This window comes from Drosophila miranda (assembly GCF_003369915.1).
Source record: "Drosophila miranda strain MSH22 chromosome Y unlocalized genomic scaffold, D.miranda_PacBio2.1 Contig_Y2_pilon, whole genome shotgun sequence".
NCBI classification, from domain to species: domain Eukaryota; kingdom Metazoa; phylum Arthropoda; class Insecta; order Diptera; family Drosophilidae; genus Drosophila; species Drosophila miranda.
The window spans coordinates 26522531-26538024 of NW_022881614.1; the positions used below are offsets into that span (position 1 = coordinate 26522531).

The following is a 15494-nucleotide window of genomic DNA, read 5'->3' on the forward strand; positions in this document are numbered from 1 at the left end:
CAGCCAGTTTTAGATTATTTGGCATTGGCCAATCCTTTGCGTCTAGGCCGAAGTTAGGCTGCATTCCTGTGATTGAGGCAGTGATAATTGCAGAGAGGAAACCGCGATAGCTTTCGTCTTGAGATTGCAGGACGATGTCCACAGCCTTGCTGGATGGTAGAATTGACTCTCCAATACCGGCGATTTGAACGTGAGACGGGTGAGGATCTAACTGCAGCTGATTGGCGAGTCTCGATGTTATAAAGTTAACCTGAGAAGCGGAATCTAAAATGGCACGACATGGAATAAGCGATCCAAAACGGCCCCTGACATATACGATTGCAGTAGCTAGCAGCACGTTTTGGCTAGGCAGAGATTTTTGACTCGAGGGGGGAGGGCTAATATATTTGCCTGCTACTAGGTCACTTGCAGGATCATGCTGGGTCGATTCCGTGCTCGGCGACGGCAACTCAGCGTCAGCGCCCGACTGCATGTGGAGCAGTGTGTGATGCTTGGCTACATGCCCCTGACTTGCAGCGTTGCAATGAATGGCCTTTGTTGAGGCAGTTTAGACATAAATGGCGCTTCTTCACCTCCTTGTATCGAGAAAAAACAGGGAGATCTATAAATGCCTGGCATCGGGATATGTAGTGATCGGAGGATTTGCAATACTTGCATGTAGCTCAACATGATGATCGTTAATGGAGGTGATTAGGGTGCTAGGTTTACTTTCTCCCACCTGCTGGCTAGGAATTGTTACCATAGGCGATCCCAAATTTTCCAGCATCCGACATCTTGCTTCCAAGAATGAGGCCATGCTTGACCACCGAGGCAATCCTGACGTCGGCAAGTTCTCTTCCCATTTCTCCTTGGTCTTGTGGTCCAATTTCGTGCCTATGATGAAGATCAGCAACCCATCGGAAATCTCCTGCGGGGTCGCCAAGGTCTGAAGTGCACGCAAGTGCGAATTGATTTTATCGCTGAGCGCGCGCAAGCCGATAGCAGAGCCCTTCTCCACCCCTTGCAGCCCGAAAATAGCCTTGACGTGTACCTGAAAATGTAACAGTTTATTATCGAATCGCAACATTAGTAAAATCAACGCCTTGTCGTAATTCTCCTCAGAAAGTTCCAAGGAACGAATCGTATCCAGCGCAGCACCATCTAGACATCCACGAAGATATTGGAATTTTTCGATGATTGGTCCTTGTACGATGGTCTTTGTGCACCATTGTCGAAAACATCGCGTGGAATTCTGGCCAATCCATGTAGCTCCCACCGAATCGCGGAAGCTGCAACTCGGGCATTCGAGAACGGCCTATACTATTATAGGCGAACAACGACGAATTCCCCTCGAGAGTATGCCGAGCCGTTGAATTGGCAACATTTACCGTGCGAGCAGCCATCAACTCCCGCGACAGCCTGGACCTAACCTTGACATAAACATTCGAAAAGTCCAGCCGGGCATCATGGGCTAACTGCAGGAAATCCAGCCTTTCAAGGCTCGTTTGAGCGGCATCGAAATCCGCATTCATTCGCTCGATCTGCTCTAAGCGAGCTTGAAGTTCTGCCTCATCTAACTCGGCAAGCTCTTCCTTGGTGAGAAAGCGATCCATGGCCTTTAGTTGGCGCGCGATGGACTCGGCCTTATGCTTGTAGAAATCTACATCACTCGGCATTGCTGCGTTCGCGACATTGGTAGGCTCAGGTGCTGCCATGTTGAGGTTTTAAAAGAGTCACTCAGCACGACCGAAAAAGACACTCTGTATACGTATAAACGTGGGAACCGAAAGCAAAGGGATTACAGCTAATGCCTTTAGCTGTGCGGCTGTGCGAGCTGTCCGATTCCGCTTTGTACTCCGCTTGTGTGTATTAGTGAGTTCGCTGCACTGCCTACCGCACTGCACTGACCGAATTGTCGCGACAGAGAAATTAATAGCCAGCAATGCGTGTATGTAGGTGTATGTAAGTGTGTTTTAGCACCGAATTGTGCTTAACCGCCGAAAATTTGCTAGGGCTAACAAATGTCGATCGCGAATGATTATTAATTGACACTGCAACTCAGAGATCACGTCGGGGTCACCAAATTTTATGTGGAGATAATGTTTTTTATCCCCAATCGGACGACTAATTATTTCGAATTAAATAAAACTCGGCGCAGAAATAAAATTACGATATGTTCTTTAATGCGTGACATCCAAATTGCAAGTGTGGCTTGCCTGCCCTTTACATTGCCGCTCCGATCGCTAAGCGCAGCTTCGCTCGGCCGACGTCGGTAGGCAGACGCAAAGCGGAGATAGCGAAGAGCGAGCTGGCAGAGAGCGTTTAGCAGGGCAAGCAAGCGCAGAGCTTTAACAAACAAATGAGTGACATAGACATAAGTAACAAACAAAATAAGCGGCTGAGGGCCAAGAATTAGGTGCTATTTGGCAAGCAGCTAATCGGCTGGGTTCTGCTCCGAACAATAGCCAAAAGGAACAAATCAATTTGCACTGGCTACGCAGCGCCCGACGTCACGCTCAGACTGATTTTCTGTCTCTCGCACGCACTCTTTGTCGTGTCGTTTAATATTAGCGGCGTCTGCCGGAGGATAGCCATACTGACTTAGTATCGGGTATAAATGTAGAGTTGCGGTGTCCGCAGCAACTCACAGCGTTCCCCCTCGCTATTCATGCTTCTGTTATCTGAATGTGTATGCAATCGTTACAGTGAGTGCTGCCTGAGAGATGTTCCGTATTCCAGGTTGGATCATCAGAGGAGAGTGTATGGAGTCCTTAGCGGAATGCCTTTGTAGCACCAATATCTGAAACCCTATCTCTATCTCTCTCTTTCGCTGATGAGCTGGAACATCAAGTCTCCCCTCAAACGAGCTTTCACTGTTTTTATACCCGATACTCAAAATGAGTATTGGTATATTAGATTTGTGGTAAAAGTGGATGTGTGTAACGTCCAGAAGAAATCGTTTCCGACCCCATAAAGTATATATATTCTTGATCAGCATCAATAGCCGAGTCGATTGAGCCCTGTCTGTCTGTCCGTCCGTCCGTCTGTCCGTCTGTCCGTCCGTCCGTCTGTCCGTCCCCTTCAGGGCCTAGTGCTCAAAGACTATAAGAGCTATAGCAACGATGTTTTGGATCCAGACTTTTGTGATATGTCACTGCTACAAGAAAATTTCAAAACTTTGCCCCGCCCACTTTCGCCCCCACAAAGGGCGAAAATCTGTGGCATCCACAATTTCGACGATACGAGAAAACCAAAAACGCAGAATCGTAGAAGATGACTATATCTTCTAGAATGCAAAATCTGAACCAGATCGTATAATTATTATAGCCAGAATCAAGAAAACAATTTCATTCTTTCTCGCTCTGTCTCTCTCTAACACACAGGTTTCATGGTCGGTTTTGCCAATTGCAAAATATGAGTTCAAGGATCTCAGAACCCATAAGAGCTAGAGCAACCAAATTTGGTATCCACACTCCTGTGATATCGGACCTTGACCGTTTTGTGTAAAAATTTCGCCACACCCCCTTCCGCACCCGCAAAGGACGAAAATCTGGGGCATCCACAAATCTCAGAGACTATTAACGCTAGAGTAACCAAATTTAGTATCCGCACTCCTGTTAGATCTCACTATAAAACGTATATCTCAAAATTTCGCCCCACCCCCTTCCGCCCACACAAAGGACGAAAATCTGTTGCATCCACAATATTGCAGATTCGAGAAAACTAAAAACGCAGAATCATAGATAGCGACCATATCTATCAGATTGCTAAATCTGGATCACATCAGATAATTTATATAGCCAAAAGGAACAAATTAATTTGCAGTGGCTACGCAGCGCCCGACGGCACGCTCAGACTGATTTTCTGTCTCTCTCGCACGCATTCTTTGTCGTGTCGTTTAATATTAGCGGCGTCTGCCGGAGGAGAGCCATACTGACTTAGTATCGGGTATAACTGTAGAGTTGCGGTGTCCGCAGCAACTCACAACGTTCCCCCTCGTTATATGTACTTCTATGTGGCGCTAACGCTTGGAGCACGAGGCCAATCATTCAGCAGGGCAGGCCATTAATCAACTGATCAGAGACTCAACGCCTTTGCGGCGGTGTTTGTTTACTTGGTGCGCGGAGGTGTATCGTACGTGTAAGCAACATAAATATCAGCCGGAATCAACGATGAATGAATAATCCGCCAGCCCACCCGTCTCGTCGCTACTAACAGTGGAAACAAAACCCGATGCATTCGCATTTGTTATTGCTTGTGGCATTTGTAAGGAAAATCAACAAGTAATCGGCACGAGTTGGGGTTATCATTACAATTGCATCTGCTCCTTCGAAATATCACAATTACGGGGGAGTATTTTTTAGCAAACAATTGGATTACGTTTCAGGGTTGGGTGAGTGCATTGACCAAATGACGAACAATAACATCAACAGTCAGCCACTAAAGAAGGAACAAATATTTAAGCTAAAGTTATTACATGCTTTAAGTAATTGTTTGACTAAGGAACAGAACCAGAGAACTGAAAAATAGGGGCGAACTTCCATCCAAAGAAGTATCAAGTACATTGAACCAGAAATGTATTAAGGTCCAAATTCAGGGAGAATAATGATACTGATAGAGTAACAGCATTTGCGAGACCGCGTTGTATGTACTCTGGGCACCCCTCATGGCTATCACTCCGCTCCTGGTTGAGGGAGTAGCTCACGTAATTATACCCCGTTAAGTGGAAACGCAAGGAGAGTAGGTGCAATTTTAACGGTGCTATTTCGAATTTTCGGAGCCGGTTTCAGTTTTATCGTTTAAATACATACGTATATCAACCATATATGTATAGACATACCTATGTACAGGTATATAATATATGGGCTTATATTTAAGAACTTACCTTGCCAGTTTTATCAAGGCCATCTTTGTTGTCGATTGGAATTGAATGATTTTTCGAAAAGGTATAAATTATTTCTATCAAAAATTCGTATTTTTTGTTGACTTTTTTTTTGGCAGTGCAGCAAGTAACGGTAACTAGGCAGGCGTAGGGGATGGCGGGGATGGCGAAGACGGCGGCGGAGAGCAGAGCGCAATTTCTTTTGTTGTCTGCTCCGGCACACAGACACAATCACAAACACACGGGCAGGATGACAGGCAAAAAACACGCGAAAGCACAGGAACAGTTAGAATGGGAGAGAGGCACCGGCACGAAAGCAGCGGCAGCAGCAGCAGAAAAAATAACACTAATAAAACCCGGAGCAATTCGCTTTTTGTTAATTATTTATCGCGTTTGTTTACATTTTTGACTGCCAATGGAATTAAATATTGCTTTCAAAGACAACTTTAAACAGAGTGCACGAAAGAGCATTGAAGTAACTGCAGTTTATTGCACATGGTAGACATTCATTTTCTAGATTTTCGCAAGCTCTGCGCCAATTACATGTCCATTCGAATGTTAACTTTTAGCGCAGCAACCGCTCAGGAAAATTTGAGTTTGAGATATTGGTTGAAAGATTGCAAAGAAAGACGAAAGCTGAGAAAACCAGCTGTTCAAGAGCTTTTAGAGACGACGTGTGGCAGCACCTTGGCTAGCTTAATGTGACAGTCTGGCACCCTTTTTGCCGCCCAACTGTTGTTTGAAATTCAAAACAAATTTTTGTCACTTGCAAAACATTTATTTTGTAGAAAAACAACTCGCTTTGTGTATATTTTATAACATTTAATAGAATTTACCTTAAGGAAAACAAAATTGTATTGGACATCATGTGGGAGCAGCTGGAAAGATATCGCAATCACTTTTTGCAACTCGAAGTCAAAGATGTTCTCAAGCCCAGCTCCATCAACTGCCAGCAGAATACGGGTAAGTCGGGGAATGGATATATTTTGGAGTTTGATTTTCACGAAAAAAAAACCACAATAGAATGGAAAGAGGCCATGGAAAAACGTAACAAGTGCAAATGCTATCCACACGGTTGCGCACCGAGCTCCCCGTACTTCGAGGATCGGGCACAGCTGGCCTACGGGTGGTTTGCTTTGCCAAAATTGATGAAAGAAATGGACAGTGATATGCGCCAGACCCATTGGAAGGCTATTGTTTCGTTGACAGAGTTCCTTTTAAATCCGTTGAATGCGGAAAGAGCCATCATTGAAATGGACATTGTGAGAAAGTGGGTGGACAGAGGCTGCTTCGGGGAAATGGAATATCTGTATTCTTGTTTTTCCGTTTTAACAGGGTGAAGAATGACTTTATGAGGATGAGATTGAAGATCTACAAAGAAGAGCACAGTGAAGTGGAAACATATCTAAATATTTTCAGTGAGTGCAGTCTGGACTATAACATCACATCAGATCTTTAAGTATTAAATATGTTCTTCCCTTTTTAAGACATTCTATCTCGCAGTTTGAATGGCGCCGAGAATATTGCTAATCGGAAATGTCTGAGAGTTGAGTTTTACAAAATCATAAAGAGTCGAGTACCACTCCAAGAGGATATGGCCGCTGAAATCTTACGCAATTTGACAGGCAAACCAAAGGGTAATTCAATCGATTGATAGTTAACCTTAATCGTTGAACTGTAAACAATATTATTCTCTAATACCAGTTCTAGGAATCGTAATGGAGGACCCCGATAACTTGGCCTCAGCGGTTTCCATCTTCCTGCAGGACCGCTGCCAGCCTTTATATCCCCGGCATCTCTGGCACCATCTCTGCCACATGCTGGAGCTTGACCCCGAGCGCGGAATCGAGCTCGGTTTGTTTGAGTTCTTGCACTCCCGGATCCAGAGTCGCCTGCCATTCTACTGGTGCATGGCCACCAAGGCCTTCGCTCTGCTCCTCCGCTGTCCAGAGGGTCAGCGCCGCTTCGATGCTATTGATGGGGTGAAGCTGCTGTTCGAAGTTTTTCAGGAGATCGAGATCGACCCCAAGAAAATGCTGCCCCGCCAGAAGGTTATGAGCTGGGAGTTCGTGGTCCTGGCCCTCCTCAACGGCCTCCATAGCAAGCGCGCTCTTTGGCGTAGCCGGGAGTTCACGCCGCTGCCCTGCTATGTGGGCCGCTTGATGTCCACCGAGACCAATCCCCGCCTGCAGGTGTCCTGCCTGAAGGCGCTGCGGGAGCTGGGCGTGATGCCGTGCATCAAGCGCTACATCATCGGCAACTGGCTGGAGGATGTGCGTCAACTCTTCTGCCTGGATGCGGATGCCGAGTGTCCCCGGGATGCTTTGCTCGACTGGCTGCGTCGCGATATAGCTGATAGCAGCTAATTCTCCTCCACAGCCGTCCACCCACACACGTGAATTATTTATTTTAGGTTTCATTCGTCCATTCATTTAGCTATTTGAAATTCCACTGCAAGCGGAGGGCGGGAAACATCGCAGCCGCGTTTGCACCCTTTAATATTTCCCCTCTTTGAAACCCGTTTAGATAAATTATAACCGTTTCGTACTACCCCTGCTGTCCCAAAGATACATATTTCCCAAACCGGTTAAGAGAGAACGCGGCAGGAAGAGAGCAACACAGCAGCACACAACCAGAGTACAACAGAGAGGTGTTTTATTTTCGGTTAATGCCAGCTGTTTTCTTATCAAGCGGGAAAATCAAACTTGAGCCAACATTTTCGTTCTCAGAACACAATTGAATAACTGCATTGAAAATTGAATAATAATTTCTCTAAAGAAGCACAAATATAGCATATGTACATATTCCTTTTTCTTAACCTTCTCCAATGATAATATCCTTCTGCCAGTCAACCGTCAGCTTCCTGCAGTTTCCGTGCTCTAAATAAATGCACAACTGCGAGGGGAGGTGGAAACTTTTCCAATTTCCGATGCCTGTGCATCCCCGAACAATAATGAGCAGTGACACTGCAAGGACTGTGCCAGGACGTCCACACCACAACAACTGTCCGGAGCTGGTCAGTGGCCACAGTGGCCACAGTGGCGTCCGCGGCAACCGCAGTTTGCGGTTCTGGTCAGGCCTTCCATCTACATATAAAATAATTCCCTTTTTTTTCCTTATTATTATTTTTCTGCGGTGACAAACTTGGCAACGAGTTGCGACTTCTTTTTTAATTTATTTGACCATGCCCCCAGTGCCAGGTTTCCCACATTCCACATTCAATCGGCAAGTTTTGTGCCCTGTCATCGGAAGACGGTTCGTATTCGCTTCGCTTCTTTTTTGTAGCAATTTTCCAAAGTGTCCGGAGTCCCTGGAGACCGGACCGGACCGGACCTTTTTTTGTGAACTTTTTAATTACCGCTGCGAGTTTCCCTTGTTTTCTTTTTCTGCTTTCAGCTTTTTCCCCATTTTTCAAGTTGTTTATGAAATATTTTATGGAAATTATGCAAAACTTGTTTACCAGACTTCATATTCAACATTCGCAGCGCTCTGCTCTCCATCAGCCATCAGCCATGAGCCCTGAGCCATTTGGCGCCTTCTAACAAAGTTCTTCTTACTTTTTGCCACTCAAATTAATTGCATAACAAATTATGTTGATGAAGTGCAAGAATGTTGGGGAATATCTAAATAAAAGTTCCCGGGGCGGGTCTTTTTATACCCGATACTCAAAATGAGTATTGGGGTATATTAGATTTGTGGTAAAAGTGGATGTGTGTAACGTCCAGAAGGAATCGTTTCCGACCCCATAAAGTATATATATTCTTGATCAGCATCAATAGCCGAGTCGATTGGGCCCTGTCTGTCTGTCTGTCTGTCCGTCTGTCCGTCTGTCCGTCCGTCCGTCTGTCCGTCCCCTTCAGCGCCTAGTGCTCAAAGACTATAAGAGCTAGAGCAACGATGTTTTGGATCCAGACTTCTGTGAAATGTCACTGCTACAAAAATATTTCAAAACTTCGCCCCGCCCACTTCCGCCCCCACAAAGGACGAAAATCTGTGGCATCCACAATTTTAAAGATATGAGAAAACCAAAAACGTAGAATTGTAGAGAATGACCATATCTTTAAGACTGCGGAATCTGAATTGGATCGTATTGTTATTATAGCCAGCATCAAGAAAACAATTTCATTTTTTCTCGCCCTGTCTCTCTCTACCACACACGTAGCATAGGCGGCTTTGCTTAGAGTAAAACATTAGCGCCTAGATCTCAGAGACTATAAAAGCTAGAGCAACCAAATTTGGTATCCACACTCCTAATATATCGGACCGAGACGAGTTTGTTTCAAAATTTCGCCACACCCCCTTCCGCCCCCGCAAAGGACGAAAATCTGGGGATATTCAAAAATCTCAGAGACTATTAAGGCTAGAGTAACCAAATTTGGTATCCGCACTTCTGTTAGATCTTACTATAAAACGTGTATCTCAAAATTTAGCCCCACCCCCTTCCGCCCACACAAAGGACGAAAATCTGTTGCATCCACAATATTGCACATTCGAGAAAACTAAAAACGCAGAATCATAGGTAATGACCATATCTATCAGATTGCTGAATCTGGATCAGATCAGATCATTTTTATAGCCAATAGGAACAAATCAATTTGCAGTGGCTACGCAGCGCCCGACGTGACGCTCAGACTGATTTTCTGTCTCTCTCGCACGCACTCTTTGTCGTGTCGTTTAATATTAGCGGCGTCTGCCGGAGGAGAGCCATACTGACTTAGTATCGGGTATAACCGTAGAGTTGCGGTGTCCGCAGCAACTCACAACGTTCCCCCTCGTTTTTAAAGTAAGACTAATGTGTTGTGGTTACTGTTTGTAAAATACACTGAACATTCAAATGATATGAGAATTTTAGCTCGATTTCAGTGGACGGTGCTCTTCTGCCAGAAAATAATCACGTGGAGCCTTATTGAAGTGTTCGTTTTGGAGTACATACTGCTCTATACCTAATACAATGCGCATTCCAAAATTCTTCCGCTGAAAGGGATATGTGAAACCTTTCGAAATTATGTTTTGCCTTCCCTCTTCCCCATCGCTGGGCCATTTCTCATATGGTTTGATTAACTTTAGCAGGAAACTCTCTGGCAGCTTTAAGACATGTATTTATTGCACTCTCCAGAAATTATTTGTTCAATGTAACACGCACTTTACAAGGACGAGCCGAGGAAGGCCAGGACCTTATTCCTCTCGTTCTTTGGGTGATTGTACATAATTTATGCATTAGCCAGTGCTGTAACATGCGCAAAAATAGCAGAGGAGCATTCTGCCGCCACCCCAGAGTCTGTCTTCCTGCTGATATATGTAATTGCATGGCTGGCCGAGCACTTGACGTCCAAGTAAGTGTAGGTCCTGGGTCCTGCCTGGGCCCCCTACCAATCCTCACACATGCCTTTTCCTTCCGTTGGGCGGTGGGACCCCGTCTGGTGATGGGAATGGGGGATGCGGGGGCGGAACCATAAATCATTTTTAAAACATTACCTCAACGAATGCGAACAATTAGAAATATTTTATTTATACAATTTTGCACCTTCTAAAATGGCAAGAGATTTATAGAGGACTTCTCTTGGGGATTTGCGCACCCCCATTGGAGCAAGTCCTGAAGAGGTGTCCCACCAGAGTTGATTACATTTCCCCTGTTCCCTGCTCCCATTTCCCAGTTCCTGGGAAACTGCTTTCTCCATAGATTTATGTGAATTTTTGGCCTTTTCTTTTGGGGCATAAAATCTCGCTTATTTGTTGCACTCGCTGCCTTTGTCATATATCGTACATATACATATGCACACATACATATGTATATATGTAAATACGACACGTTTGAGTGTTTTCCAAGTGCGGTTGTGTTTATCACGAGCTCCAAGTTTTCCGGCAAAAAAATCCGCCCCACGCCTGGCAACTGAAAGGAAAGCTGTTAAGAGCAGGTCACTGAAGCACCGGTACGTACTGCGTATGAAATCGGCCCTCGCCGACCACCCGTTCTGTTGCAGGGGCATATCCAGTGCGCTCCGTGCAGGAGGGGGAGAGGGCTGAACTCTTGTTTGGCGCCTTCCGCTATACACATTGTTTATGGAGTTGTAGCAAAACAATTTTCTCACTCAAATTTTTCTTTCTTTTTCTGTTTACGGTTCTCGCCGGGAGCCTCCCACTCAGCAGCTGATCACTGAGCTGCCAGCCAGGTGATCGCTCAGGGTGGCAGCTCGGACGGTGTTGCCGGACAGCCTCGTACGGAACAGGGCTGCCGGAGTGCCGGAGCAGAGTTACGCGCCAAACGAAATTTGAAATTTCAAATTAAAATCGACCCAGAATTAACTGGAACATCGAGCAAAGGAATGGAAGAGGACGAAAACCTGGCTTTCATGAAGGGCAGCAAGCTCGCCTGATCGCCAGCAGCTGCGTCAGCTCCAGGAGCAGAGTTACAGAGCATGGACCCGGACGCCCGGGAGACCCCTAAGAGGGTACGGGACCCAGCCAGCCCAGAGAGTTTGCAAAGAAAAACGCCGCCTAAGAGAAGTAAGGCCTGCCAGGAGGCAACCTGCCTCGAAAACCTCCAAGAGCTGGGAAATATCTTGGATGAAGTCCATAGCAGAATGATGAATAAGAATACGCGCCACATCAACATGGCGACGAGAAACATGTTCGTGCGAATGAGCTACACACGAGCATCAATGAAGCAAGCCAAGCATCAGCAGCGGGCAGAAGCGCCAGGCAGGAAGGCCTCAACGCCGCAGTCCTGTGCTCAAAATGCTCACAGAGCACCAAGAGCATGAGCATGGACAAAGAGCAGTAGACAACGACAGTCTGGAAGAAGGATGCCGCGGCGCAAACGGAGCCGTGGCGTAGGCTAAGCCAAAAGGCGCCAACGCAACCAGGAGGCCACAGAAGAAAGCCCCGTTGCCGCCACAAGAAGACGTGGCGACGCCCAGCGTTATGAGCCAGACCAAGAGCCCCGAGATTCCGGTCAGCGGATGGAGGGAGGTGGCCAAGAAGACGAGGGCAGCCAAGAAGCCGGCTAGGAAACGGACGCCGTGGTCGTCGAGGCGAAAGGAAAAACCTACAGCGAGGTGCTGGCCCTGGTTACCCGGAGAGAAGACGGTCAGCTTCAGGACCTGAGTACGAGCGTCAACAAGGTCCGCCGTACCGCAAATGGTAACCTGCTCCTTGAGCTGAACAGAGGCGATAAAGAAAGCGCAACAAGGATTAAGGAGAGCCTCGAATCGGTACTGGATGGAGTAGCGGAGGTACGAGCCCTTTCCGAAGACACGAGGACGAGGGTGCTAGCGATCAGCGACCTGGACCCGCTAGTAACCGCGGAGGACCTTGTCAAGGCCTTAGCGGAACAATTTTCCATCAAAGCCGACTCGGTGAATGTGAGAAGCCTACGCCCATCATAACGGGACATCCAGACTGCCGTAATTGGACTGCCGAGCAAGGATGCGGCAAGGGCAAGGTCAAGGTGGGATGGACGGTATGCAAGATCAAAGAGAAGGACTCGCAGCCTAGGTGCTACAAGTGCTTGGAGATGGACCTGGCCAAACTCAGCGAGCCGTACAAATCAGGTGACAACGAATCCTGGGCGACCGACAGAACAGGGAAGGCATCCCTGTGGGCATGTGAAGGCGATCCCTGCAAACTCAGTAATGTGCTGGCAGGGGACGGATTTGTGCGCGCGAGAGCTGGCAACCTATGGGTACTACCTAGCGCTGCTACCTAGCGCCCAGTCTACCCCTCGAGTCCCCTTTCTCCAGCTCTGCGACACAGCGGAACAAGACCCCTGGGGCAGGGCTTACAACATCGTTATGAAGCGGCTAAGTGCCGGGAGCAAGGCGCCAACGGACCCCAGCCCCCTCGAGGACATAGTGCACACCCTGTTCCCCAGCGAGCAACAGAGGCGTCCAGGCCCCTTAGAAGCGACGCACCGATCACGGGCATCGAAATGATCACGGAAGCGGAGATCCTGGAAGCCGGTAGGAGCCTGCCCAGCAAAAAAGCCCCAGGCCCGGATGCAATCCCAAATAGGGCTTTAAAACTGGCATTGGCACTACAGCCATCCGCCTTCGCCGAGGTCTTCAATAAGTGTCTGCTAGAAGGTACCTTCCCCGATAGGTGGAAGATTCAAAAACTACTGCTGCTCAACAAGCCAGGGAAACCACCAGGCGAGACTTCCTCGTACAGACCAATTTGTCTCCTGGACAACGCGGGGAAGGTATGCGAAAAGCTCATTGCACGTAGGCTCAGCCGTGCCATTGAAGATGCCGGCGGCTTGTCGCCCAACCAGTATGGCTTCCGGAAAGGCAGATCAACCCTAGTCACCAACATAGCGGAGAATGCAATAAGTGGGACCCGCTGGAGAGCGGGCCAAAAGCAGTACTGCCTGCTGGTTACCCTGGATATAAAAAACGCTTTCAACTCTGCTGACTGGGGTAAAACGATGGAAGCCCTACGGAGTAGCTCCTGAGAATAGTGGACAGCTACCTCAGTGAGAGGGTGCTGCTGTACGAGACGAGCGAAGGGATAAGATCATATAGAGTGACTGCTGGAGTCCCGCAGGGGTCGGTGCTGGGGCCGCTCCTGTGGAATACGATGTATGATGGAGTTCTGCGACTGAATCTTCCCGAGGGCACGACGGTCGTCGGGTTTGCCGATGACGTCGCCATCGTAGTGGTAGCCAAGGACCTTGCAGCAGTTGAAGCAGCTGCAAACGGGGCAATCCGTGCCGTGGAGACGTGGCTCGCCATAGCGGGATTACAGCTGGCGGCCCACAAGACCGAGGCTGTTCTGATTAGCAGCAGGAAGAAGGTGGAGACGGCCCGAGTGTCGGTCGGCGGACACGACATTACTTCGCAAAGGGCTCTTAAATACCTAGGAGTAATGCTGGACACTAGGCTTTCATTTAGAGAGCACTTGGAGTACGCCAACACAAAGGCCGCACAGACTTGCCGAGCACTCTCGCGAATCCTGCTCAACACCGGGGGGCCAAAGCAAGCAAGGAGGAAGCTGATCACCAGCGTCGTCTCCTCTCAGCTCCTGTATGCTGCCGCAGTGTGGTCCAAAGCGACGAAGGTGCCGAGCTATATGCGAGGAGTCGAAGCAACGCACCTCTTATGTGCCATCAGGATCGCCTGCACGTTTAGAACCATATCTGACGACGCAGCACTGGTCATCGCGGGACTAGTCCCAATAGCAGAGCAAGCGAGGGAAAGGGCCCAGGTGTACGAGCTATCTCGCAGGGACACCCACAATCCTCCCACCGTCAGGAGGTGGCAGATGAAGTGGGATTCCTTGACTAAAGGACGCTGGACCCACCAGCTGATTCCGGATATCAAGCTGTGGTTGGAGAGGAAGCACGGACAGGTGGACTTCCACCTCACTCAGATGCTGAGCGGCCACGGATGCTTCAGATCGTACCTGAAGCGGTTTGGACACGAAACGGAGGACTGGTGCCCATCATGTGGTCGTGGAGGACGCTCACCACGTCTTCTTTGAATGCCACCGTTTCGAGTACGAGAGGCGCCAGCTAGAGGATGAGCTAGCCACCAGCATTAGCGTCGGAGGGATCGTGCCGCTCATGGTAGCGAATCCCAAGGCGTGGGATGCCACCACTAGGTTCGCCGCCACTATAATGCGGGAACTACGGAGAGCGGAGAGGGAAAGGAAAGTGTCGGAGGAGTAAGGAGGAACGGCTGTGCGAAGCAATGCTTTGCGGCCGTACCGCATAGCTACGCCCCATTACCCCACCAACAAACCACAGTCCCAGACCCCCACAACTAGTTGCTAACCCTATATAAGAACTAGTAGTAAAGCATAATAAAAGTAATAGAATACAAAAAAAATGTATATAAACATTGAAAAACAATTAAAATAGTTGAACAGCACCAAAAATAAAGGAATTTAAAGAAATTTTAATTGAATGAACTCGGTGATAAAATAAAACATTCTATTGGGGCTTAAAGTGGGACTTTGATTCGAGTTAAAAGTTTCCGTTTGCTCCAGCGAACTTTAACCTCTCTTCCAGCTATCTTTGATCTCCTTGGGGTTGTCGGTTGCGACTTCACTCCTTGGGGTTCATTCAGAACAACAGGAGACAAAAGATTGTGTGACAACTGGGGGAAAAGTTTGCCATAAGGGATAAGGGAGGGGTGGATACTGTACTCCTTGCCATCACACTTGTTGTTGCTGCCGTATTTGTGGCTTGGAGAGTTTGGATTTTGCTGAAAAGCCAATAATTTGCTTTTGCCCAGCCTGAAACACAATGTGAGTTATGCCGACCACGGAATTAAGTCGCTGGCGGGAGACATCAGAGGGAGCCTAGCCCCTGGCCAAGGGCCCTTTGTGTAAATCTCTTTAATTTATTAGATTTCATTAGACATTTCGGCGTTGAGTCTGGCCGCAGGGCGGGCTATTGGGGTAGCCAAAGCAGAAAAATTTTTATATTAACAAGCTCCCAAACATGACTTTTCTTGCTTTGGCCATAAAAAGTAATAATGTGGCCGTAAAGGAGGCCAGGACAGAAAGGCCCAAAAGGAGAACGCAAACGAAAGGAAAGGACACGCAAAAAGAGAGAAGAATACATAAAAGCATAGCATACTGTTGCAAATCTGTTGCATCCGCAATATTGCAGATTCGAGAAAACTAAAAACGC

The 15494-nt window shown here is 47.7% G+C and overlaps 1 protein-coding gene across 1 annotated transcript; it reads left to right on the top strand.

Moving 5' to 3' along the window:
• The first annotated feature begins 5617 nt into the window (after window positions 1-5617).
• On the top strand, window positions 5618-7668 carry LOC117193718. Its single transcript, XM_033398443.1, has 5 exons — window positions 5618-5824; window positions 5885-6131; window positions 6197-6279; window positions 6349-6498; window positions 6566-7668. The coding sequence occupies exons 1-5, from the start codon at window positions 5728-5730 to the stop codon at window positions 7225-7227; spliced, it is 1239 nt and encodes a 412-aa protein (XP_033254334.1). The 5' UTR covers window positions 5618-5727; the 3' UTR covers window positions 7228-7668.
• The last annotated feature ends 7826 nt before the right edge of the window (window positions 7669-15494 follow it).

Bases quoted from the DNA above. Each gene is read 5' to 3' on its own strand.
- LOC117193718 (XM_033398443.1), top strand. From the start codon at position 5,728: ATGTGGGAGCAGCTGGAAAGATATCGCAATCACTTTTTGCAACTCGAA. The intron at 6,132-6,196 runs GTGGGTGGACAG...CCGTTTTAACAG, and splicing joins GAAATGGACATTGTGAGAAA to GGTGAAGAATGACTTTATGA. The intron at 6,499-6,565 runs GTAATTCAATCG...CTCTAATACCAG, and splicing joins TTTGACAGGCAAACCAAAGG to TTCTAGGAATCGTAATGGAG.